General features: G+C 38.2%; 1 protein-coding gene across 1 annotated transcript; it reads right to left on the bottom strand.

The window, feature by feature from the left end:
* Nucleotides 1-522: 522 nt before the first annotated feature.
* LOC150080420 (insulin-like peptide 5) lies at nt 523-21,776 on the bottom strand. Its single transcript, XM_090381367.1, has 3 exons — nt 21,689-21,776; nt 6,547-6,748; nt 523-957 (listed from the first exon to the last, which is right to left on the bottom strand). The coding sequence occupies exons 1-3, from the start codon at nt 21,695-21,697 to the stop codon at nt 731-733; spliced, it is 438 nt and encodes a 145-aa protein (XP_090237493.1). The 5' UTR covers nt 21,698-21,776; the 3' UTR covers nt 523-730.
* Between the last annotated feature and the right edge of the window lie 570 nt (nt 21,777-22,346).

Genomic DNA, 22,346 nt, shown 5'->3' with positions numbered 1-22,346 from the left:
CAGTTCCTCTACCAGTAATAGTAACCGGACATAACAACCATCCCACGCACCTGGTACCAGTATCCGTCACGGGATGGGGAAATCCCAATAGGAGAAGAAAACAGATAATAATAATTTTCCTAAAGCCCTTGAAGCTCACTATTGTCTATTTCGACTGAAACATTTGAATGAGAAAAATATTCGTCCTCGACTTATCTCATTTATCATTTAACAATAAAGCTTTCCAACTCCAATTCAATATTCCATCTTTATCGACCCGTGTGGTTTTAATTTTAAGTTGTTTTCCTTAATTATCGGCCATAAATTTTGGACTATAAATGTTCATTAGCGTTGATTTAAAAAAGTCTACTTACCATTATGAAGAAAGCTGCCATCTAAATGATGGTGGATGATTATTATGGTGTGAATAAATCTGAATGATGTGACTAGTAGTAATGTGGGGGGTATGAAAAAATAAAAATATTGCTTCAGTGTTAAAAAAGAACAGAGAGAGAGTAAAATACCTGCATCCACACCAGCGAGGAATCTACAAAATAATATTTATTTTCCTTTACATTGCCTACAGCGATTGACACAACAAATTCACAGCTTTGAACGATGAAATAGTCCGAGTGTAGAAAACAATGACATTACAGAAGCTAAAAAGAGATCAATGAGAGGCACCATCCAAGAGGTTTTGTAGTGTTGCTGGCAAGAAAAGGCAGCGCTTCTTTATTGGACGCATCTGTCTCTACTTTTCATTACTGCTGTCAGGTGCGTGTCGCCTAGTGTTTTCGGGAACGGAGCAGTACGAGACAAGTTCGGAGAAGGTGCAGCTCTTCCTGCAGCATTCGTCCGTCACTCCTCTCGATGATGGGAAGTAAGGATAGTTTTTCTTAAAGAGGGACAAGGCCGTTCTGCTGTCCAGGATCCCATCGATCTGTGGCCGGGAATCGAGAGCCGAATTCGCCCACGATCCTAAGAAATGAATGCGAAACATCAGCACAATGGTCTACTCAACAAACCGGTTACTATGGCAACTAAGTTTAAACCTAGAAAGTAGGGTGGCCGATATCTACCAAATGTCTAGGTAGCGCCACCGATGCTCATAATTCTGTTTAGTTCGTTCGTAAATGTAGTTCATTTTTGGATTTTCAATGTAGTTCATCTTGGATTTTGATAAATCCCAAGAGGATTTATCAAAATCCAAGAAAAAGAAACAGAAAACAAATTCATTTAAGAAACTTTGAACTACGAACTTTGAAGTGAATATTCATTAATATTATTAAATTATAAGGTAAGACAAAGAAAAGCATATAAAACAGAAATTTACTATATTTAACTTACTTAAGGGGAACAAAAACTTTAAGGGCAATAGAAGTCCAGATAGGGAACCACCGTGAGGTATTCCTACTGCCGAAGTGCTTTGATAAGGAATTTTCCAAACTGTAGACTCCTACAGTTGGGAAAGTTCTTTATCTAAGTTAAAATTAATTATAAAAATTAAGGTAGTAATCAAGGCTTAATTCGCATGGAGGATAATAAGACATTACTGGAAAGATTAAACACAAAGAATTTGGTTGATCAGCTGAAGCCTCAAACCTAAGGACGCAATATGCCGATGAAACGATATCAAAATGTTCCATAAATTAAGATTTGTATACCGAAAAAATTGTTTCTCTTTCCAGGGAAAAGATAGACTTTTCTGCCATCCAGCTATCAGCATTTCTGGATCTCTTTTTGAAGAAGTAATTTGGAAGAATATCCCCCTCTTCTTTGAAGTCTCGTGGCTATAGAAACCAACAGATAATCACATCTCTGGGGGAACAGCTTAGTAATAACTATTAAACTTTGAACGAACTTCTTCCTTCCTTCCTTTCCACTCCCTAAAAAAGGTAAGAGGTTCTTAAACATGCGAGACGAGTAAAATGGGGTGCTGGAAGAAGGCTGGAAGGGAGAACATTTTTCCATTTTTTTGTATACGTTTCGTTTCTTCACTGATCAGTTTCCTTCCACCAATACTCGTTGAAATGTTATCTAGAACTAATTAAAAGCTCGTCTGTGGGGATATATTTTTCGAAGACATAATGAGCATTTTGGTGAGAATCGAAAATCACTCCCATTTCTATTACCATCTTTAAAACGAATTTGTAGAGCAATGCTAGAGAGTTAGCATTGCTCTACAAATTCGTTAGTTAGACACACAGAACTGACAATAAATCCTTCATGAGATGTTTTTCTCTCTTTTTTCCTTTTTGAAGCTTGTGACTTCTCTTATATTAATGATTTCCTTTCACCTTCAACCGAACCTACTCATGGAAACGTCCATGATCTAAGAAAATGTCCATTCTCTCAGAAGCTGCATATCCAGGCATGAAATCTAACTTTAATGTTAGGTAGGAAGAGTATTACAATGACTGGCTTATTTATTACGATAATTTTTCCCGGAATACCTCTGTGACACGTCTTGCCATAATTTAAGAGGTTCTTAAGGACGTCAAGAGGACACCGTTAAGAACCATGTAGTCAGCAAAATACCTTGCAACTGTTTGCAAATATGGAAATAAAGGAGTATGCTCGCAAGCAAAGAAGTTGTTAAATTCCATTCTATCGATTTCCAATTAGATTGTTGGGATGAATTAGGGAATTTGCTGAGTGATGCAGATGTGTAGCGTTACTCATTATACTTATTATAATCCCAACGTCTTGCTAAGACTTAAGTTCGTACACTGCCATTCAAAAAGCATAAGGTCACCTCCATTTTCATAGTTTACTGGACCTTCCCGGAGACCGGTATATAAGGAAGACTTATGAGCCAAACAAGTTGTTCTTGTCATGACGTAGAGCCGAGCTGACTGATTTCTAGAGGAGCGTTATTTTCGGATCTCATATTGCTGGCGTGTCGATTCGTGCAATTGCTAACGGGCTACATGATTCAGAGTCGACCGTCGATGATGCTATCATGAAATGAAAGCGTGATGACTACTGTCAAGAAACGCTCAGGAAGATGACAGAAGCTCACTCCACGTGACAGGAGGGTACTCGGAAGGGCACTACGACAATATTGTCAGATACATGTGAAAAATATCAATAGGGGTTTCGGGCATCGGCAGTAGTTGAGGCTTTTATAAACACGCTAAGTACAGAGCTCTGCAGCGTCGATTTTCATGGGAGAGCGGCTGCAGCGCACAAGCCAAACACCAGCAACCCAGATCAGATAGTCTGCTATGGGTGGGGAGGACGTGTGCAGCCAGATCCATTGTGTCAACAATGAAGTAAGGAGGAGGCAGAGTTTTAATGTGACGCTGTTTCTCATGATATGGCCTAGGACCATTGGTAGTTGTGCGGGGAAACCATGAATGCGGACGCCTACCTTAACATTTTGGCATTTCCATGCTCCTTACAACGTGTCATTTCTTTGGTAGAGATCCATGCCCATGTCATACCGCCGGTGTTGTTCGAGAATTGTTCATGGACACGAAAGTACACAGGATGATCGTTTAATGACCTTAATCCTTTCTCGCTGAGGTCTGCTCTCCTTTTCGAAATAATCTCCTTCGAAACATATATACTTACGCCATCGACGAATCCACTCACAGAAACAATCCAGGAAGCCATTTCTTGATGTTTCTGAGAGTTCGTTATGGTCACAGATTTTCTTCCTTCTTTAATGTGCCTGTAACACTTCAAAATTGCACTTTCTTCAAATACTTTTCTCCGTAGATGTTTGACATTTATCTCACAGTCTCTATAGCATTCATAGCACATGGAACACATAGTGTATAACAAAATGTTGATCAGTCTTCAAATCTTCCATTAAGCAACTCATAAAATGGTTCATACTGACAGAGCGCAACGTAAGTCCACTTTGCAACTACCAAACATGTCAGAACTTGCAGTTGTGTTAGCGTACACACTCTCCTGACATCTATCGGCAGTTCGTCGAAATTTGAGTGATTGGTTGTACGCTGGCGCTGCCATGCCACAAATTAAATGATCATTCTGTGTACAATATTTTAGAATAACCGTGCAGAGCACGATTTAAATCTTATGGGCAGGCGGAGTGGAGGAAAATATCCACTGATATTGTTTGTTGGTGGCGAATCTACCGAAGACAGTGAAGTGTGTCATAATGCCCAAAGGGGAGAACCGGAAAGCTGGAAGTAAGTGACAGTGACGCCGAATTCTTTTGGAGGTTTCTGTATTTTAGAATGAAGCATCACTGCTGTAAAAAAAAACATTTGAGAATAGGACATCCCGATATGCGACAGTCTCTTGTCTAATCTAGATGGATTAGTCTATTATGTAATAGATCCAGATTTGCATTGTATCCTCAAAGCAGGCCTTTGATGGTTGGATTTTGGTGTCAGAAATGTCAGCGAGGTAGTATTGGTCCTTCCCATCATTTCTGAGGGTTCTGCCAACGGTGGTACCTTCTTAATTGTTTTTACAGAGGGATTTATTTCTGCGCTTTGTCGACATTATTAGAATTTTGAATTTTATTGAAGTTACTCTTACAGGAATGGTACAGGAATTGATCTGCAGGGATTCCTTGCACACTTTCTTCCAATGCTAAGGAAGATTATTGCTGTCATCGCCAAGCAGAAGTACTGGTTTGCTGTTAGCGGCATTCTTTCATATTTTGGCAAGGCAGTGTAGACGGTATTGAAGAATGTGAATTCAATAATTCAACTGTGATCTCTTTAGATCTTCAGGTTATTATTAATAAAAAGGTTTATTCTAAATAAAATCATAAGGAGTTTTTTTTTTTACTTGTTTTTAGACACTGGCTGTTTTTATTGATTTAATGATTTAAATATATTTAATACCAATGTAGAATCTTAAAATTTAATTAATAAAAAATAAAATAATATGTAGTTTCCGCAGAGTTCTATTTTTTAGAAACTTTCTCAAGGATGGCCACCCAAGTTCTTCTTCCATCTGATGAACTCAGCTTGTCTCGAGATTCATTGCTCTATAGAATCCTTTTCCACTCCTCCAAATACCGGTTCCTCCGAGTATGACACCATTGCACCCTTACTGTTCATTGACTTTTGTGAAGAAAGGTTTATGGGAGGAGCCACAGCGCTTTAATGTCACATCTTCGTACGGATTAGTACGAAAATTACTCCGATATGTTCCTAGACTGTGTAAGTGATTTTTGGCAACTTTAGGAGCGGTTTTTCTAGGCCAAATGTTCAGTGATCTAAGAGATCACTGAACATTTGGCCTAGAAATGTCGAAATTGAACTCAGCCGTAAGACGGTTGAGTTCATTTCGACATATCAAAAAGCTAGGCATGCGTGTTAAACGCCAACGCAACTAAACCTACGAGAGACAATATGTTGTGTCTGTAATTTTGAGAGCTCTTCGGTAGGTTTGCTATTTGCTGGACAAGAAACCTAAGTTTCCAAGGAGGACAAATCATGTAACCATTGTCCGAGTCGGACTAACTAAGCCACGTTGCGAAAAAAGGTTCATAAAAAATCCTGGCTTCAGTGGCAGGATTAGAACTGAGGTCTTCTTCAACGTTATGGGAAAACAGCGATTATAACCACTGCGCTACCGCGAGGGCTATTGTGAAGTTCTGAAATCCGTTGTACACGAAATCCTATCCTATGATGTCATCTGATCACCTCTGCATGTTCAAATTCACTTAACTCATTTGTAGTGACATCTATACTCTGTGCATCTTAATTTACACTGTATCTCATTAACAACCTTCAATCTCCTTGCTAGCTCTTTCCACGCTCTAATTTCGGCGAACTTGTTTGAAATGAATGCAGAGTCAACCGCTCAATACTTGATTAGCATTTACCTAGAAAAAATATTTGAGGATGGCCAAAATGTTTGCATATTTCATAGTCACATCTCATTTCTTTTAATCCAAATGGTGTTCCCCATTATTATTTGGAATGAAATTTATTATATCCATTGTATTAAATCTGGAATGAAATTCAATACAATGAGCAAATAGGACCTTATTTATCTCATAATTTTTTGAAGACAAAGAGTGGAATGGGGAAATACAGCATTTAGAACCTGGAATAATGCAGAAGGAAAAAATACACAATCTAAGAAGTACTCGGAGTGACTCAGTTACCGATAAACATGTTAAGATGAAAGCTTCCAGGCTTCCATCTTAAACGTGTTAAGATGGAAGCCTGGAAGCAACCCATATAGATGCTATCTTTCAGGATCGGCAAAAATGAATGAATGCTTACTTATTAAAGCATCATTGTTGATCTTTTCTTGTAGAGGAATGGCGAAAAAACAAAATGTGTTACTGTTAGGAGGGTTATTGTTGTTATGGAGGCTTAATGGCACATAAGCTGCTAAGGCTATAATGTACCCTGTGGGGAGGGAAGGCTGGAGTAAAGTGGGGAGGGATGGCTTGGGTAAGGTGGGGAGAGAAGGCATTTTCGGTTATACGACTTTACATAAGAATACATTTTTTCGTGGACACTGCACAAGATCATCTCTATAGTTCATTGTCTTTTATTTTAATATTTGAGTAAATTATTTATGGCTTTTCGCCTGTTCTACTTGATTCTAAAACATAGTTACCTTTGTATGTATCATCGTATCGATGACTTCTTTTATAAGGACTGAAGTAATCGCCATTACAGACTAAAGCAAGGGCATCAACGAGATGTTTCCCGCACGCTCTGATGCTTCTACTTTGGATGCGATGTTGGCTGGGTAACGCTAAGGCAATCAGGAGTAATGTAGAATAGGCACACACCCCGAAAAGAAAGGCCGACCGCATCTATTAGAAAAAAAAAAAGAAGTAAAGAGTAAATAAATAGATTAAGTAAATATTAAATGATTTTATTAATTAATTATTGTTATTAAATTCACAATCGTAACTTCCTGTCAAAATAGAATATTATATTACGTATAATATTTGTGATATCTTTATGTAAAATATCTGTTTATCAAATTTTTTCTCTCTGGCGAAACGTATTATTTGTTTGAAGCATTAAAAATAAATTTGGAGAGGATTTACTAATTACTTCCCTAACAAAAAAAGAGAGAAAACACTTTACAAAAATTTGTGAAATAAAGTGAAATGTATAATGCATAATTCAAACTCTAGATGGCAGCACGTGGTACACAATATATGACCAATTAAAATAGAGTACAGTATATACCGTAGTTATTGACTAAAAGTAATGATCTTTCCGATGAGCATTTAATAAAATGCTCGGGTGAATGAATGCTTACTGATTAAAGCATCATTTGCAGAATTCATTTGCTATTAAAGGACTGAAGTGGTCTTTTATTTTTATTTACTTAGCAACAGTTGTTTTAACACTTTTTCCTAACGAGATTAGCATTAGCGTTAGAATTAGTAGAGGTATATGATGCAAGAAAGCAAGCTTATGCAGCATCAGCCAAAAAAAAAAAAAAAAACAACCAGTCCCATTTCACCCCTCCGTTGGTTCGAGATACCTGTCCAGCTGAGCCTTAAATTTATTGAGGCTATCAACTTCCACAACACGGGATGGAAGTCTGTTCCACCAACCAACTACCCGCTGGATAAAGGCAAATTTATGCACAACTGTCCTACATTTGTCTTTCCTCAATTTGAATTTATGCCCTCTCAGATGATTATTCTGAGCAAGAGGAAGAATCCCATCAGCACTGAGCTTGCTCAAACATTCAAAACCTTAATCAGATCACCTCGCCGGTGCCTAGTCTCCAGACACTGTAATTTGCAAAACTTAAGCCTTTCTTCGTAAGAGAAATTGTTTTTCTTCGTTTCATTCACTAATCTTGTTGCCCTTCTCTGTACTAGTTCCAGCAGCTCTACATCCTTCTTCAAATGAGGCTTCCAGACCTGTATACAGTACTCTAGGTGAGGCCTGACCATTGCCTTATACAAGGGAATAACCACCTCCTTGTCCCTGCTAGAAAAATTCCTGTATATCATTGATAAGACACCATGAGCTACTCTTGCAACCCGTCTGCACTGCTCAGAGAACTTCATATCTGCCTGCACAATTACCCCCAGGTCCTTCTCATTCTCAGTGTAGTACCACAGAGTTGATACGTTGCTCTGGGGTTGCTGTTTCCCATATGTAGTACTTTACATTTGTCAATTTTAAACTTCATTTGCTACCTCTCAGCCCATATGCCCAACCTGTCCAGATCCTGTTGCAGCAGCATAGTGTCAGTAGTGTCCTTAACAACCGTGCCAACTTTGTATCGTCTACAAACTTGGACATTAAGCTTGATATACCATCATCAATATCATTAATGAATACAGAAAACAACAATGGACCCAACACTCAACCCTGGGGGACTCCACTAATAACATTAGTCCACGATGAGCAGTGTCCATTGATTAACACTATCTGTCTTCTCCCCCTCAACCACCCCTTTATCCACAGCAGCAATTTGCCTCCAATGTCACACTGTTCCAATTTGTGCAGCAGTCTTCCATGTGCAACAGTATCAAAAGCCTTTCTAAGATCCAAGTATATAATATCAAAGTTATTCCCTGCATCCAGTTCTTTTGTGACTGCATCATAGTATCCAATCAAATTGGTCAGGCAAGACTTCCCCTTAACAAAACCATGCTGTGTCCGAGCTATAACTGAAGTCTTGTCTAGATGATCCTGCAGTGCTTCTTTAACCAGTGCTTCCATTCATTTTCCTGGAACAGAAGTTAAACTCACAGGTCTATAATTACTTGGGTCAGCCTTTGATCTTCCTTTGTGAATTGGGGTGACATTTGCACATCTCCAGTAATGGGTATTAGTATTAGTAATGGCCACATGGTGCAAGAAAGCCTATGGCTTATGCTGCACCAGCCAAAAAAAAAAAAAAAAAAAAAAAAAAACCCCGAATAAAACAATGATAAAAAAAAAAAGAATAATCAGTTATCTCCCCTGAGTCCAAAGAAGCTCTCATAATTATGGCTAAGGGTTTGCTTACTTCCTTTGCTGCCTCCTTTAATATAATTGGATAGATTCCATCCACCCCGGGTGCCTTTTTTATGTTTATCTTCAACAATTTCTCCTCCACTTTCCTCTCAGTTATTACAAAATCATCTAGCTCACTGCCAGAGTTTACTTCACCTCTGGCATTTCCTTTCCTGAATAACTCCTCATTTGTGAATGTAGTTGCTTAGCCACCTGAGCAGGATCCTCAACTGTTGAACCATCAATATCCAGTGGACCAATCTGATTCATTCCTTTCCTTCTAGAGTTTGAATAGGTAAAGAACTCTTTTCTGTTTTTCTTTGCGTGCTTTGCCAAGGATTCTCATAATCTGCCTGTGCCTGCCTAATCTGCTTTGTGACTTGATTACAGACCAGCTTATATCTATCATAGGCTTCTGTGTCACGTGTTAATTTATATGTATCCCATGCATTTTTCTTCCCTGCCACATGTCTCATTAGTTCATCTGACATCCATTTTGGCCTAAACCTTGAACAATATTTCTTAGTTGGTATGTAAAGCCTAGTAGCTTCCAAGATAAGTTCTTTGAATGCTTCCCATTTTGAATTTGCTGTTGGTAACATCATCAGTTGGTGCCATTGTATAGAATTTAAATACTGTCTCAGTCCATCGTAGTCGCCTTTACGGAAGCAATAACTCTTCCCTTTACCCCTAATGGTAGTTACCTCTTTGAGTAAATCCCACTTCAGCACACTGTGATCACTGCCACCTAGTGGTTCATTTATCTGCAGATTCTTAATGCATGAAGAATCACTACTGATAATCAGATCAAGAGTATTACTCCCTCTAGTTGCCTCCCGAACAATTATACTCATCAGAATCATTAGGCCTATAAAACAATCATCCAATAAATCCACAAAATCCTTGCTAATGTGTGAGTGACCAACCCCCAAATTCCAGTCAATATCTGGGAAATTAAAATCCCCCATTATAAGACTCTCTTATTTAGTGGCCCACTCTATTTCCTTGTACAGTTTCTTATTATACTCATCAGGGTCATTAGGCCTATAGCACACTCCTACTCTCAATTTTGATCTCCCAATGCTTATGTGACACCAAACTGACTCAACACTGCACTGTCCAGCGATGTCGACTGGCTGCACTTCCTTGGATTTTATGTATTTCTTAACTAATAGCATAACCCCTCCTCCCTTCCTATCCTATCTATCCTTGTACACATTGTACTTCACAAATTCCAGTTCTGCATTCCTTATAGCTGTGTGTCACCATATCTCTGATATCCCAACAATATCTGTTGGGATATCAGAGAATATCTGCCTTTAATGTTTTGACCAACACCTCAAATCTATTTACCAAACTCCTAGCATTGGTGTACATGCAAGTATACATGCATCTGTTCCTATTCTCATCTACCCTAACACAACCCATGTGTTTACTTGTACCACAATGTAAACGTATGTGAAGCAACTGAAACTTTGGATTTTGTGACTCAATTTTATTATTATTATTATTATTATTATTATTATTATTATTGTTGCTCTTATATTATTTCTCCCTGATTGGGGGATTCTACTCCGTGACGGGTACTGCTATCAAATACACAGGGTGGTTGTAATTTCTGGTGTTACTGTCGGTCGAGGAAATCTGTGACTATCCTACAGGTGTTCAGGATTGCGACTTTCTGGAGTTCCTTGTAGGTGTTCGCTGGGAGACCTATTACTGCTAGGCTGGTATGTAGAGGCTTTGGTACCATACCGGTTGTTGACACGATGATTAGGATGATTGATACTTCCTACACATGCCACATCTCCTTGATATATTGTCTCAGGTTCGTGTACTTCCTAATTTTTTCCTCATGGGTTTATTATTATTATTATTATTATTAGCTATATGGTGCAAGGAAGCCTGAGGCTTATGCTACACCAGCCAAAAAAAAAAATAATTCCTGAGTTACTCTGAGAGAGAGAGAGAGAGAGAGAGAGAGAGAGAGAGAGAGAGAGAGAGAGAGAGAGAGAGAATCAAAAGTAGAAGGGAATCACCAAGAAAAAGAAGAATGATGATATCCAGCTAAGGGCCCTGGGTATGCCAAGCCCATACTCATCAGATGTGAGCCCCTCGGGTTATAAAAGGAAACTTAAAGAAGCGATGCATAAAAGAAAATTTAAAGGTATTACAGTAAACAGAAATATGGGGAGGGATATAATGTACCATGGGCGATGTTAGAGAGAATACATTCAAAAAAGTAATAATAATAACAGTTACTAGTAATAATAACAAGTAATAACAAAAAAGTAATAATAATAATAATGATGCAATACCCACAGATTGCACCACAAATAGTCAACCGAAAGAAACCATGGCAACGGGTGAGGCCTACAAATACTTGGGGATGATGCAGGCTCAGCAGTTACAGCACAAGGAAATTAAGGCCTGCCTGACCGAAAAATACCATCAGAGACTCAGAAGCCTGCTGAAAGCAAAGCTGAACGGAGGGAACACAGTTAAAGTCATAAACCCCTATGCAGTCCCAGTGTTAACATACTCCTTTGGGGTCATAGATTGGACTAACACCGAGCTAGAAGATATCATGCGAAAGATAAGGACAATGATGACCAAGAGCCGCCAACATCACCCGAAATCTGCCGTGGAGAGACTGACAATTGCCCGTGAAGAAGGAGAAAGGGGCCTGATAGATCTCATTGAGCAACAGAAGACAGCGATAGTTAACCTGAAGGATTACTTCCAGAAGCACACAGCAGCATTCCACCAGGCCATAAGGAAGATGAAACCGGTATACCCCACTCAACCTAAGCGAGGAGTGCCCCCCCCAACCAGGAGTACAAACGAAGCTAGAAAGATGGGGAGAGAAGACACTCCATGGCAAACACTACAATGATCTCCATCAAGATCACATAGATAAAACTGCTTCCAATGTATGGCTCACGTTCGGGACGCTCTTCCCCGAGACCGAAGGATTCATGCTCGCCATCCAAGACCAGGATAATCAACAGCAGGAACTACAGAAAATACATCGCCAAGGAGCCCGAAGTGTTCGATGACACATGTCGAAGATGTCACCTGGCTTTAGAAACGATCCAACACATCACCGCGGGATGCAAGGTGATCACCCAGACTGAGTACACTCATAGACACGACCAAGTAGCCAGGATAATACATCACAAGCTAGCAAAGAAATACCAGTTGACCGAAGAAAGAGTACCGTACTACAAGTACGAACCCCAAGACAGTACTAGAGACCCCAACCCACAATCTGTACTGGGACCGCGCCATAATAACGGATAGAACAATCCCGCATAACAGATCGGGCATAACCCTTGTCGACAAGAAGAAAAAGGCTACCTACCTGATTGACACAGCGGTGTCCAAAACTAGCAATGTCCAGAAAACCCATGGGGTAAAAAGAAAAAAACATCAGGAAGTACACGAACAAGAGATCAAAGAGATGTGGCATATGCAACAAGTTGGGAGACCTATTGCTACTAGGCTGTTATGGTGCCAAAGACTATACATAACAGCCTAGCAGCAATAGGTCTCCCAGCGAACACCTACAAGGAACACTAGAAAGTAGCAATCCTGAACACTTGTAGGATAGTCAGAGAGTTCCTTGACCAACAGTAACACCAGACATAACAACAACGACTCTGTGTACTTGGTAGCAATACCCGTCACGAGGTGGAACCCCCAATCAAGGAGAAATAATATAAGAGCAATAATAATAATAATAATAATAACCATGCATAAATAAACTCCGTTATAATAACAGTTGTTATAATTTTCGAAATTTTTGTCGATTTTTATTTTCAGGAAGGAATTATCATCACTGTATAAAATTACACACACACATACACACAAAAAATAGACTTCAAAGATTGTTTGCTGCGTATCTCTGATTAACCAGTAACGGATCAATCGCTCTTTTATGACGTTATATCCCTTTTCTTATTTTCTTGGTTATTTTGGTCATTGACATTAATTGTGCTTACAGTCAAGAACTGCAAAGGCTCCAAAATATGTTTTTTTTTAAATGACAATATAATAATTAGCGTGATGTAATAGTGTAGTTAACTGGTTAAATGACCCACCAAGTAAATGACACTTTTAAAGTCATGACAAGTGTCGATGCTATTACTCTGTCTAAGCTGATGCCCGAACGAGGTGTAACAAATTTCGTATTTACTCAGTTGATTTAAAATTAACCAATTCTCAGCCACGTGAAAAATTGACAGCATTATAATGAAGTAAGAATCGGGATTTTCTACCCAAAATTTCGAAAATTGTCCTAAATATACCTCTTTCCCGCTTACGGTGGATAGGAATGTTATTTTAAAATTTGCTTCTTAAACGCAGGTAAAGAACTTCTATTCTAGTTTTAATTTTAACTCACTTTTCTGCTTAATTTCATATTTAAAGTTATCAACATAAAACACACAACATCCTCTTAAATTGCTGCCTGTTTTTTTGTTTTCTTTCTGGAAAAAAATCAGGCGAAGAATAATATGGCACAAATCCTTGAAGAATTTCATGTAGGATTAAAAATAATCGATGTCACCTCGAATCCTTGAACGTTAGAAGTTTTATTGTGGCGATCCTTCTAAACTCTGATGTTCCGAAGAACAAACCGTTAGGAGACAGATCTAGAGATCTATGAGACTGCATAGAACTCAAATCGTTAGTCTTCTAGTACTTGGACCATCCATCAGGACACTCACCCATACCTTTTCACCATCCGTATTGGTACTGTGCGTGAACCTCTAATTGACATAAATAAATTTTCGTTCTGCTTAACTGATCAATGGTTACTCAAAAACATGTTAATTTATTAAACTGCTAATGAGTAGCCCTTTATCAAGTTCGCTTAACATCTTTAGCTCAGTGAAGACATGGTGATATAGTATTAATTTTCTGGAGGCACTGGGGGTTGTCCCTAACTCCACGAAGTATCTCTGTGAAGAACACAAACACCGGGATGAAAAATGGGCTCTACGACCAATAGTTATTGTTCAACCTGTGAAGAGCAGCTCTATACCATGCAAACTCGATCGCTATAGAAAGTAGTCCGGATTCAGTTAGATCGGTGAGCTCTTCCCATTATCACGGCTTTATAAATTACTGTATACAAAGAAACTGGAAGTTCGTGTGGCATTGATAGTGATGCTTCTTTACGCTATCAGTTAAACGTCTTTCCAAGTTGCTTCTCGAATTATGGAATTTCTGTCTTTCCAATTGAAGATCCATCAAAGTTCAATTTTTACGCAGATTTCATTTGAGAACAGCAAGTGACTCTTGATGTCTACTGGAGTTGATACTGAGAGTATCGCTATCGCCGGCTCAATCGAGATCATCTTTATGATGGGTTTAAAAGACTGGGTCATCTCGCGAAAATTTTTTTTTACTTTATTTTAATTTCAAATTACAAATAATTTGGTTACAAATAATAATTTTTTGTGTCAGTGATACATGCAAGCTGATCTGTGGCATGTTAGCCTCTACATAGAGTTGCAGTAATGGAAATAGGATCCTGGTGTCCTCTGTTAATGTGGATCCAGAGTGGTTCACTTTATTGGGGTCTTCGCTTCACCATTTCTGATGGATCGCAATCTACGAATTTAGTTTGCTACTCAAGTAGCGATTTAAAATCGTTACTTTGTTAAAACACTGTCCTTTTCTTAGAGTGAGTCATTCTGAGGAATAGATTATGCAAATGTCTTTTAAGTATCACTCCGGTTAATAAGCATAGTTTTGTTACTAACATAGTAATAATATATTCATTGTGTACTATGGCTATATGACATCATTCAACAACTCTTCCAAAATGCGGGCAAATTGTGTACGATATTTGCAGAATGCCATACACAAAAACATAAAAAGTTTTGTTTACAATGTCTTCAGATTCTCGTTGTATTGCACGATACATTATAAATAAAATAAATAAATTATCTTTATTGCTGTTAAGTGTGGTACAAATACTAGGAACAATAATACTCATCACAGCGACATGGACGGGAGTTTTACATTAACGTAAGAAATACTACATGTGATTAAAATAAAAGGGAAAGGTTACACAAAAAAATGAAAAAAAAGCATATAAAAAAGGAAAATATAACAAACCGAAAAATATAAAGAGGAGAAAAAAATACGAACATCGTAGCACAAAACAAGAATAATTAGAAACAATGGCAGGGAAATTGAATCAAAGTCAAACCATGGATTTTGATCAAACGCAGATGAGAAACAATTGTTGATGCAGCTCAAAAACAGCAAGGAACGGTTGCAGAGGTGGATGGCTGGTGTCGATGTTTAGCAATCTGGCACAAAAATTCAAATTGTTATATTAGGGCCACTCGTAATCTCTTACATATACCCATATATGTATAATGACTGTAAATTGCGTGTTCTCTGGTCGATTTGCCTGTTTTAAAAGCCTGAGACCGACTAACTCAGCCACGGAGTGTAAAAAGCTCACTAACGTACCTCGCGTCATCGACGGGATTCGAACCCGGACCTTTTCCACCCAGCTTGGGGAGGACGGTCACGATACCACTGTGCTACCCGCGCAGATAGCAATCTTGCACAGTTTAAACCAGAAGATTTTGAAGAATTTATGTTGTTTGTTATTTGGTTTTTAGGAGCATTAGCACCTAAGGCCATATTGCTCCGGGAATATTCGGTGGTCATTCCCTGACCTTTCCGCATCCTCCGTATTTGATGGTCACGGGCTCGAACCCCGGTCTAATCAAGAAGCGTGTGCTACGCACTGCTCCTCCTGCCCACCTGGCTATGGAGGCGCCTGAAGAATTTATTCCAAATCTTCTGGGATGAGAGTGCCACAAACTGATGGTTGAATTACTGTTGGTCGCCGTTTCAATGAATAAATTATTATTGCAGATTTAGAAGGGTTAAGGTTTAACCAAAAAATCTGCAAGTAAGTTGAAAGAGCGGCTAAGCTCTGCGTGATTGAAGAATGGTAATTGTGATTAGCGAATGGTAATTGCTTCTTCAATCACATTGGGTTTGCTGATGATGGGATTAAGGTGAGCAGTATTTCCCTAAAAGATTATGTATTACCCTCTTGGGAAGCACAACGTTTATGATCACGGTCCCTCCCCTGGCGGGTGGAAAATAGCTGAGTTCAAATCGCATCGTTGGTGCAAGAAATTTTTATTGACTTTCCACAGCGAAACTAAATTAGTCGGTCTCAGGAGGACTGCGTGGTGTTTTCCTTTCCCGGAAACTCCTTCGGTTTTTCATCCAGGAAATAGGCAAATAGAGCGAATAACACCCACAACTGCCTACACAATATATTGACACTCCTTAGACTAGTTGCTTTGGACAGCATACTCCTAACAATATGTATTACAATGTCATAGCGAGATTTTTCAAAAAAAAAAAAAAAGTCAACTGCGTGATGTAGCTAGTTGCATTCAATTATTTAAGTGCTGTAACAACAAACTTTGGACCTCATAACAGAAGCAGTCCTTTCTAAACAAATGAATGGATTTAAGCAGAGAGTGGACATGGGTTCTTTCTTCTCCTTCTTCTTCCCAAAACTCGGATTTTTCCATCAAACAAACGCACAAATCAACACAGAACACATGATGCCTGTCAGACGTTTTACAGCAAGTAAACAAATAAAAAAAAACATAAATAAATAAAATAAAATATTAAAGATCAGTGGAGTGATATCGATTTTGAATTAGTGGCAAACAAGTCTCATGGGAATAGACAAGATCGAAAAATGATTGCGATTAGCTATATTCAAAAGTTTTTTTTTATTTCGATTTTGAATTTGTCCATAAGCAAGAGGAAACCATGAGGCTAATTCCTTAGTGTATTTGCGCCTGATAATTGTGTGTGGTATGGTCAGTTTGGCTGTTTTTTTTAGCATTAGAGAAAGAGTATACTTAAAATAATATGCCACCAATTAAAATGTTAGATGAGTTGTGCTGTTGTGGATGATTGATTAGAGACTCTGATTAAAATGGGATAATTTAGGCTCATGAAAAATTAATATTCAGAAGTAAAATGCGATAAAGTACAAAATTAATGCAGATCAAAACAAATAATATAGAAAACAGTAAGAAAAACAAAATAATAATCATCAATAAATAACATGCAAGACAAATGCAGGAACATGACTCTCCTGGGAAGAGGCTTCGAAAGGGGATAAACACAGAGATACATCCACTGATCATCTCCCTTATCTCATTAATAAAGATAAGCTTTATTAATGAGATTATTCAGAATAATTAAGCAAATTTCGTCTCTCAAGATGTGCGAGTAATGTAATACTTTAATAGATAAAATATGATAAAAACACAGCGTTCAGCCTCATTAAGATGACAGAACCAGAAAGCATCAGGTTGTAGGGCAAGTATCTGTCCTCGAAGAAAAGAGGATTTGCATTTCATTCCAAGAAATATAAGTTATTAGGAGAAGAAGGAGCGAGGGGGGATTTATATCTGTTATTTATATCTTGTCAAATGAAGAATTGCAGCCACTTTGGAGTAGCATTTAGGCCGGAAGAGATAATACTTAAATATGTTAAAAACTTCAAAATTGGGACTTCATCATGGAGAGTAAAGTTTAAGAAGATAAAATTGTTAACATTGGTAAATATGCGTATAATAATAATAATATGTATGGAGATCGTTCGAAAATAAAAGAAGATTGAATCTCTTGAAGTTCACATATGGGCAGCAGGTTGTGAATATTGGAAAAGTTGCCTCCCAACATGGTGGAAGCAGTGAATCTGTCTATGTTTAAACAAAATTAGATGATTATCTTGTGGGAACGGGAACAGCGTGAATATTTTGTTTTATTTTAATAATAATTATTATTATTTTATATTATTTTTCGACTGATGCAGAAAAGTCTGCTCCTTCCATTATTTGACATTACTAATACCAACTTTGCACAGAATTGTCAGCCTAAATGTTAGATTAAAAAAAAAAAAACACCAATATCTGAGTCAGGAGGAACCTTTGTTAAATGTTTAGCTCTTACTCAAGGTCTTCTAAGTAGCTATATTTTTTGAAGAGGTGAAACAAATCCCTGGGCCTTAGAAGTTACAAAAACGAAACGATTCCCAGATAGGTAGAGATAGATCTTCGACGTTTTTTTTTATAGGGTTTTAGATGGCCATATTGCAGCGTACATAATATGTTTGTAAATTTCGTGTGTTCTGCGGTCGATTTGCTGGACGAAAAACTCCAGTTTTCAGGAGAAAAACTGTTCTACCTTCGCCTGAGACCGACTAACTCAGCCACGTTTTGAAAAATGCACATAACAATCCTTTGCATCATTGACGGGATGCGAACCCAGGTCTTTTTCGCTAATGTGGAGAGAACGGTGATTATACCAACTGAGCTATCCGAGGGGATACCATTTAACGCGATTACTCTTCTCCTTGCAATTATATTTATGGCAGCACACGTAGAGAAAAAGGTTTTCTTTTCAAGATAAATTGGGCAGCATCATTGATAGCTTTGAACAGTTAGCTGAGTTGTCGGAAACACTAGAGTGGATCGCTTTTTTGGAGTGTCTGTGATGAAACCTCATCGATCGATGAGAGGACGAATTCTTAAATTTCTCCTAAAAGACTTCAAATGAGAAGATGTGCTAATTAAAGAACTAAGTGAAGCAATAAATATCCTAAATACACCTGGCAGAATTTTCAGAGCCGCGCAGATTCGTTTGAAGGTGTCTGTAATAATCGCGTGTGCACTCCCGTATGGGGTTGACCTTCTGCAGGTTGGCTGACGGAATGTGTTCCTCCTGTTTGAATGTGTGTCCTCCAGAAATTCCTGGCTTTTGCAATTTACTTTGTGACGGTAGGAGTCTTTAGCTGTCCAAGCCACGAGTCGTCAGCCACAGATTCCTGACCATCGTTAATGCGCCTTTTCTATTTGATGTTTCCTGTGACAATTTCCCTTGCAGTCTCTCTGTAGCACTCATATCATGGCTAACACAACAGCGTAACACACGTTGCTCAATCTTCAAATCTTCCATTATGCAACTCGCAAAACGGTGCACATTAACAACGCTTAAGACTCTTTGCAAGTACTAGACAATATGTAAAAACTTCCAATTTTCAGTATTTTCTTGGCGATGCACTCGCATGCCACCTACAGACAATTCAACGCAATCTGAGTGGTTGTACGGTGGCCTCATGCCTCAAATTAAATGATCTGTTTTTGTATAAAACCTTAGTATGGCCACTCTTGAATACTGTATACAGGTTTGGAGATCACATTTCAGAAAGGATGTGAATCAACTGGAAAAGATGAAGTGGGTTAGTGGCATAGAGAAGTGTTCTTACAGAGAGTGACAGTGTTTTTTTTCGAGTTTTAAAGTGTGGAAAGTGTCTGCATGCGTACCTGATGGATGTGCGTGGTTCCGATCTGTTTGAATAAACTGTCTAATTGGGTTAAACTTTTTCTTTCGCAGATAGCACATACCAGAAGACACATCAGAGGAAATTTTCTTTCAGGAAAACAGTTATTAATTTGTTTCAAGAAATTGTAACTTAATCTTGTAGAACTGGAACTTTTTAAATTAACGAAGGGTTAGCCAAATCGGTAAATGAAAATTTGTGAAGTATTTTTATTATTTTGAGGCTGTGGTCTCCTGGATTACTTGTATCATTTTGTCTTTGTTGATACTGACACCTTTCCAAAGATTCATGGAGTTATTACATGAAAAATCAAATCAAAATTAAGTTAGTTCAATGCTTTACCCTCTTCACATCAAAGTAGACCACTGCTTATAGAAGAAGCTGAAGAAAATATCCCCCACCACCACCACCACCTAGAAGGCCATTTTTATGAAAGAAACTGTTGCAAGGAGTCACCTCATTATATGTATTATTTTTTAAAAATGTATCATAACGTATCACAAACTGTTCAGACAATATCGGTGCATTAGATTCAATTTTAAAGGACCAGATTATTAATTTCATAAGACAAGACTATTATTGAAAGTATTGTGAGTTGGGACTGAATGGAAAACATATTTGAAATGGCGAGTTCTATTATAAATTCACGGAGTAATTTCTTTCATTACCGTATTAGTATTAGGTCACATATTTATTAACATAATAATTATACATATTAAGCTAGTTTGGGAAAAATTGCCTATACATTTTATTTCAAAAGTTTAACCCAATTGGAGGGCGGTGATCATCGCCGTCCACTCCATGTGAAAGTTGTTGTTGGGTTTAGGGGCATCAGCAACTTAGACCGCATTTTGCCAGTGTGTGTTGAAAGTCGATTTGCATGTTGGGCTGGCTAAAAAACCTGGAATAATTCACGGGGAAAACCCTAATCCCTCCGTCCGAGATCCACTAACTACAGCTTCGATTGAAGGGGACTTTAGAATTCTTCCAATCGTCGAAATCCAGACTTCTCCAAAAGTGTGACCAGTGGCTTAACTACTGTACTGTCTCGGAGGACAGCCACTGTCGATTGAAGGGGACTTTAGAATTCTTCCAATCGTCGAAATCCAGACTTCTCCAAAAGTGTGACCAGTGGCTTAACTACTGTACTGTCTCGGAGGACAGCCACTGTCGCTACCGCGATGGTAGATATCCATCGGTTTAAGATCTAAGAATTCGAGATGATAATTCCAATAATAGAGATACCAGCTACACTGGAATCCAAGCAGTTCAAAGCACAATTTTGAGTTTAATACCAATACCCTTTACATTTTTTGCAAATTATGGTGTGCTAAAGGCTATGTATGCCAGCTTCAAACATGCCAGCGTTTTTATTCTAAAGGTTTAGGGCGCATTTAGCAATCAAAAAAATGTATATTATACGCCGAAAAATACGTTGATAAAATAGTCAACTTTACGTTAAATAAAATGCCTGATTAGCACGAGAGCAATTTCATTGTCTTGTAAAATCTAGAAAGTACTGTTTTATACGATGACAAAAAAATAATATCAAGTTTTCACTAACAGCGCCCATGGTCGAATTAACCGTGGCCGAGTTAGTCGGTCTCAAGGTAGGGTTTCACGCTTTGTTCTACCATAAACTTGCGAGGCTTTTCATCCAGCGAAGCAGCCAAACCTACCACAAAAATCAATTTTCGGTTCCAACCAGTTCTGTCTGCAGTGAACAGAGATTTCTAGATATCCCGTAAGATGGCGCCGCTAGTCGTGGAACGCAGGCTTTTCACCAAAATCCAAACGAAGATAACAGCATCCAAATATACAAATATACTACAATATCGTGGACAGTAAACTGCTTTTATTTGATTCGACAAAAGCTTCCACTTGGCGTTCTGTAATTTTTAAAATGTAAAAGTTCTTGACAAACTTAAGCGAGTTTTAAGTTCTAGTAAATATGCAAATTGAAAGGAACCCTCAATGAATGACAAGACAACTATATGAGGTATTGTAATTCAGGAATATAGTCCGTTTGTTTATCTGTTTTATTTTTCAGATCACTAGATTATTCGATGCGTTTTAAAATAAACACTTTATTGAAGCAAAGGAGGATTCAAAGCTACTGAAAAACACTAAATTGTTACTTTGATAAAGTAGTCAACTCCTTTTGTACCACATTTTTTGTTAGAGCAATGCACATCTCGGCAAACATTGCACATTAATGTCATCAGAGAGTTAAAAATTTGGACAACTCTATACCGATTACAATCGCTAACATCTTAATAAAAATGCGGTTTTCGGACAATCCGCTTTTTTTCCAAACTTTAAAACGACTCAATTACTAAAAAAGAAATAATAGACATTGACTTACTATATTCATTAGGTCAGGGATGGTCAAATGGTGGGGAGAAGAACCGTGATTCCAACCCAACGTCGTACTCCACACCAAAGAAAGTCCGGGTTTCACACACACTTCAGAGTAAGTGCGAATCCCTTATATATGGTTCCGTGACGTGTTGTTTAGAGAGCGCTCAGACAACAAACGCCCACCATGCGTGCTTGTTACATTTTCGCGCAGATCGATGACAACTACTTTTCTCGACACTCTCCAGTCTTAATCGGCAGATTAATGTGTGAAAAAGCAATTTTTACTTCCTAAACTACAAGTGTTTTTGTCACTACATCTGCTCCTTGAAACTGTGGAGTGATCCTTTCCCCCACCGCAGCTGTTGAAGATTTGAGACCACTCTCTAATGGCAGACGGCTTATGATTTTAAGCGACATCAACAAACTTCCTAAGAAACTTTAACGCATTCTTCAAATTTCCGCAAATAGACCAAACAGACCTAAATACGAGTCCCCTGAAATATGTTAGAACGGATTATGTAGTTCCATAAGTACATCCAATCGAAGGGTTGTAGACACAACTTTTATACACTGTCACTCATCACAACCTACTTAGGATGCAAGTAGTTATGTGGCTTCTGACTAGATCCATGTGGTTTTGACAATGACTTTATCTTATCGAC

The sequence above is a fragment of the Mastigoproctus giganteus genome, chromosome 9 (genome assembly GCF_048544385.1).
Source record: "Mastigoproctus giganteus isolate SK-2022 chromosome 9, ASM4854438v1, whole genome shotgun sequence".
Taxonomy (NCBI): Eukaryota; Metazoa; Arthropoda; class Arachnida; order Uropygi; family Thelyphonidae; genus Mastigoproctus; species Mastigoproctus giganteus.
The sequence above is the reverse complement of the archived record's forward strand: the minus strand, read 5'-3'. Positions and strand labels throughout refer to the sequence as shown.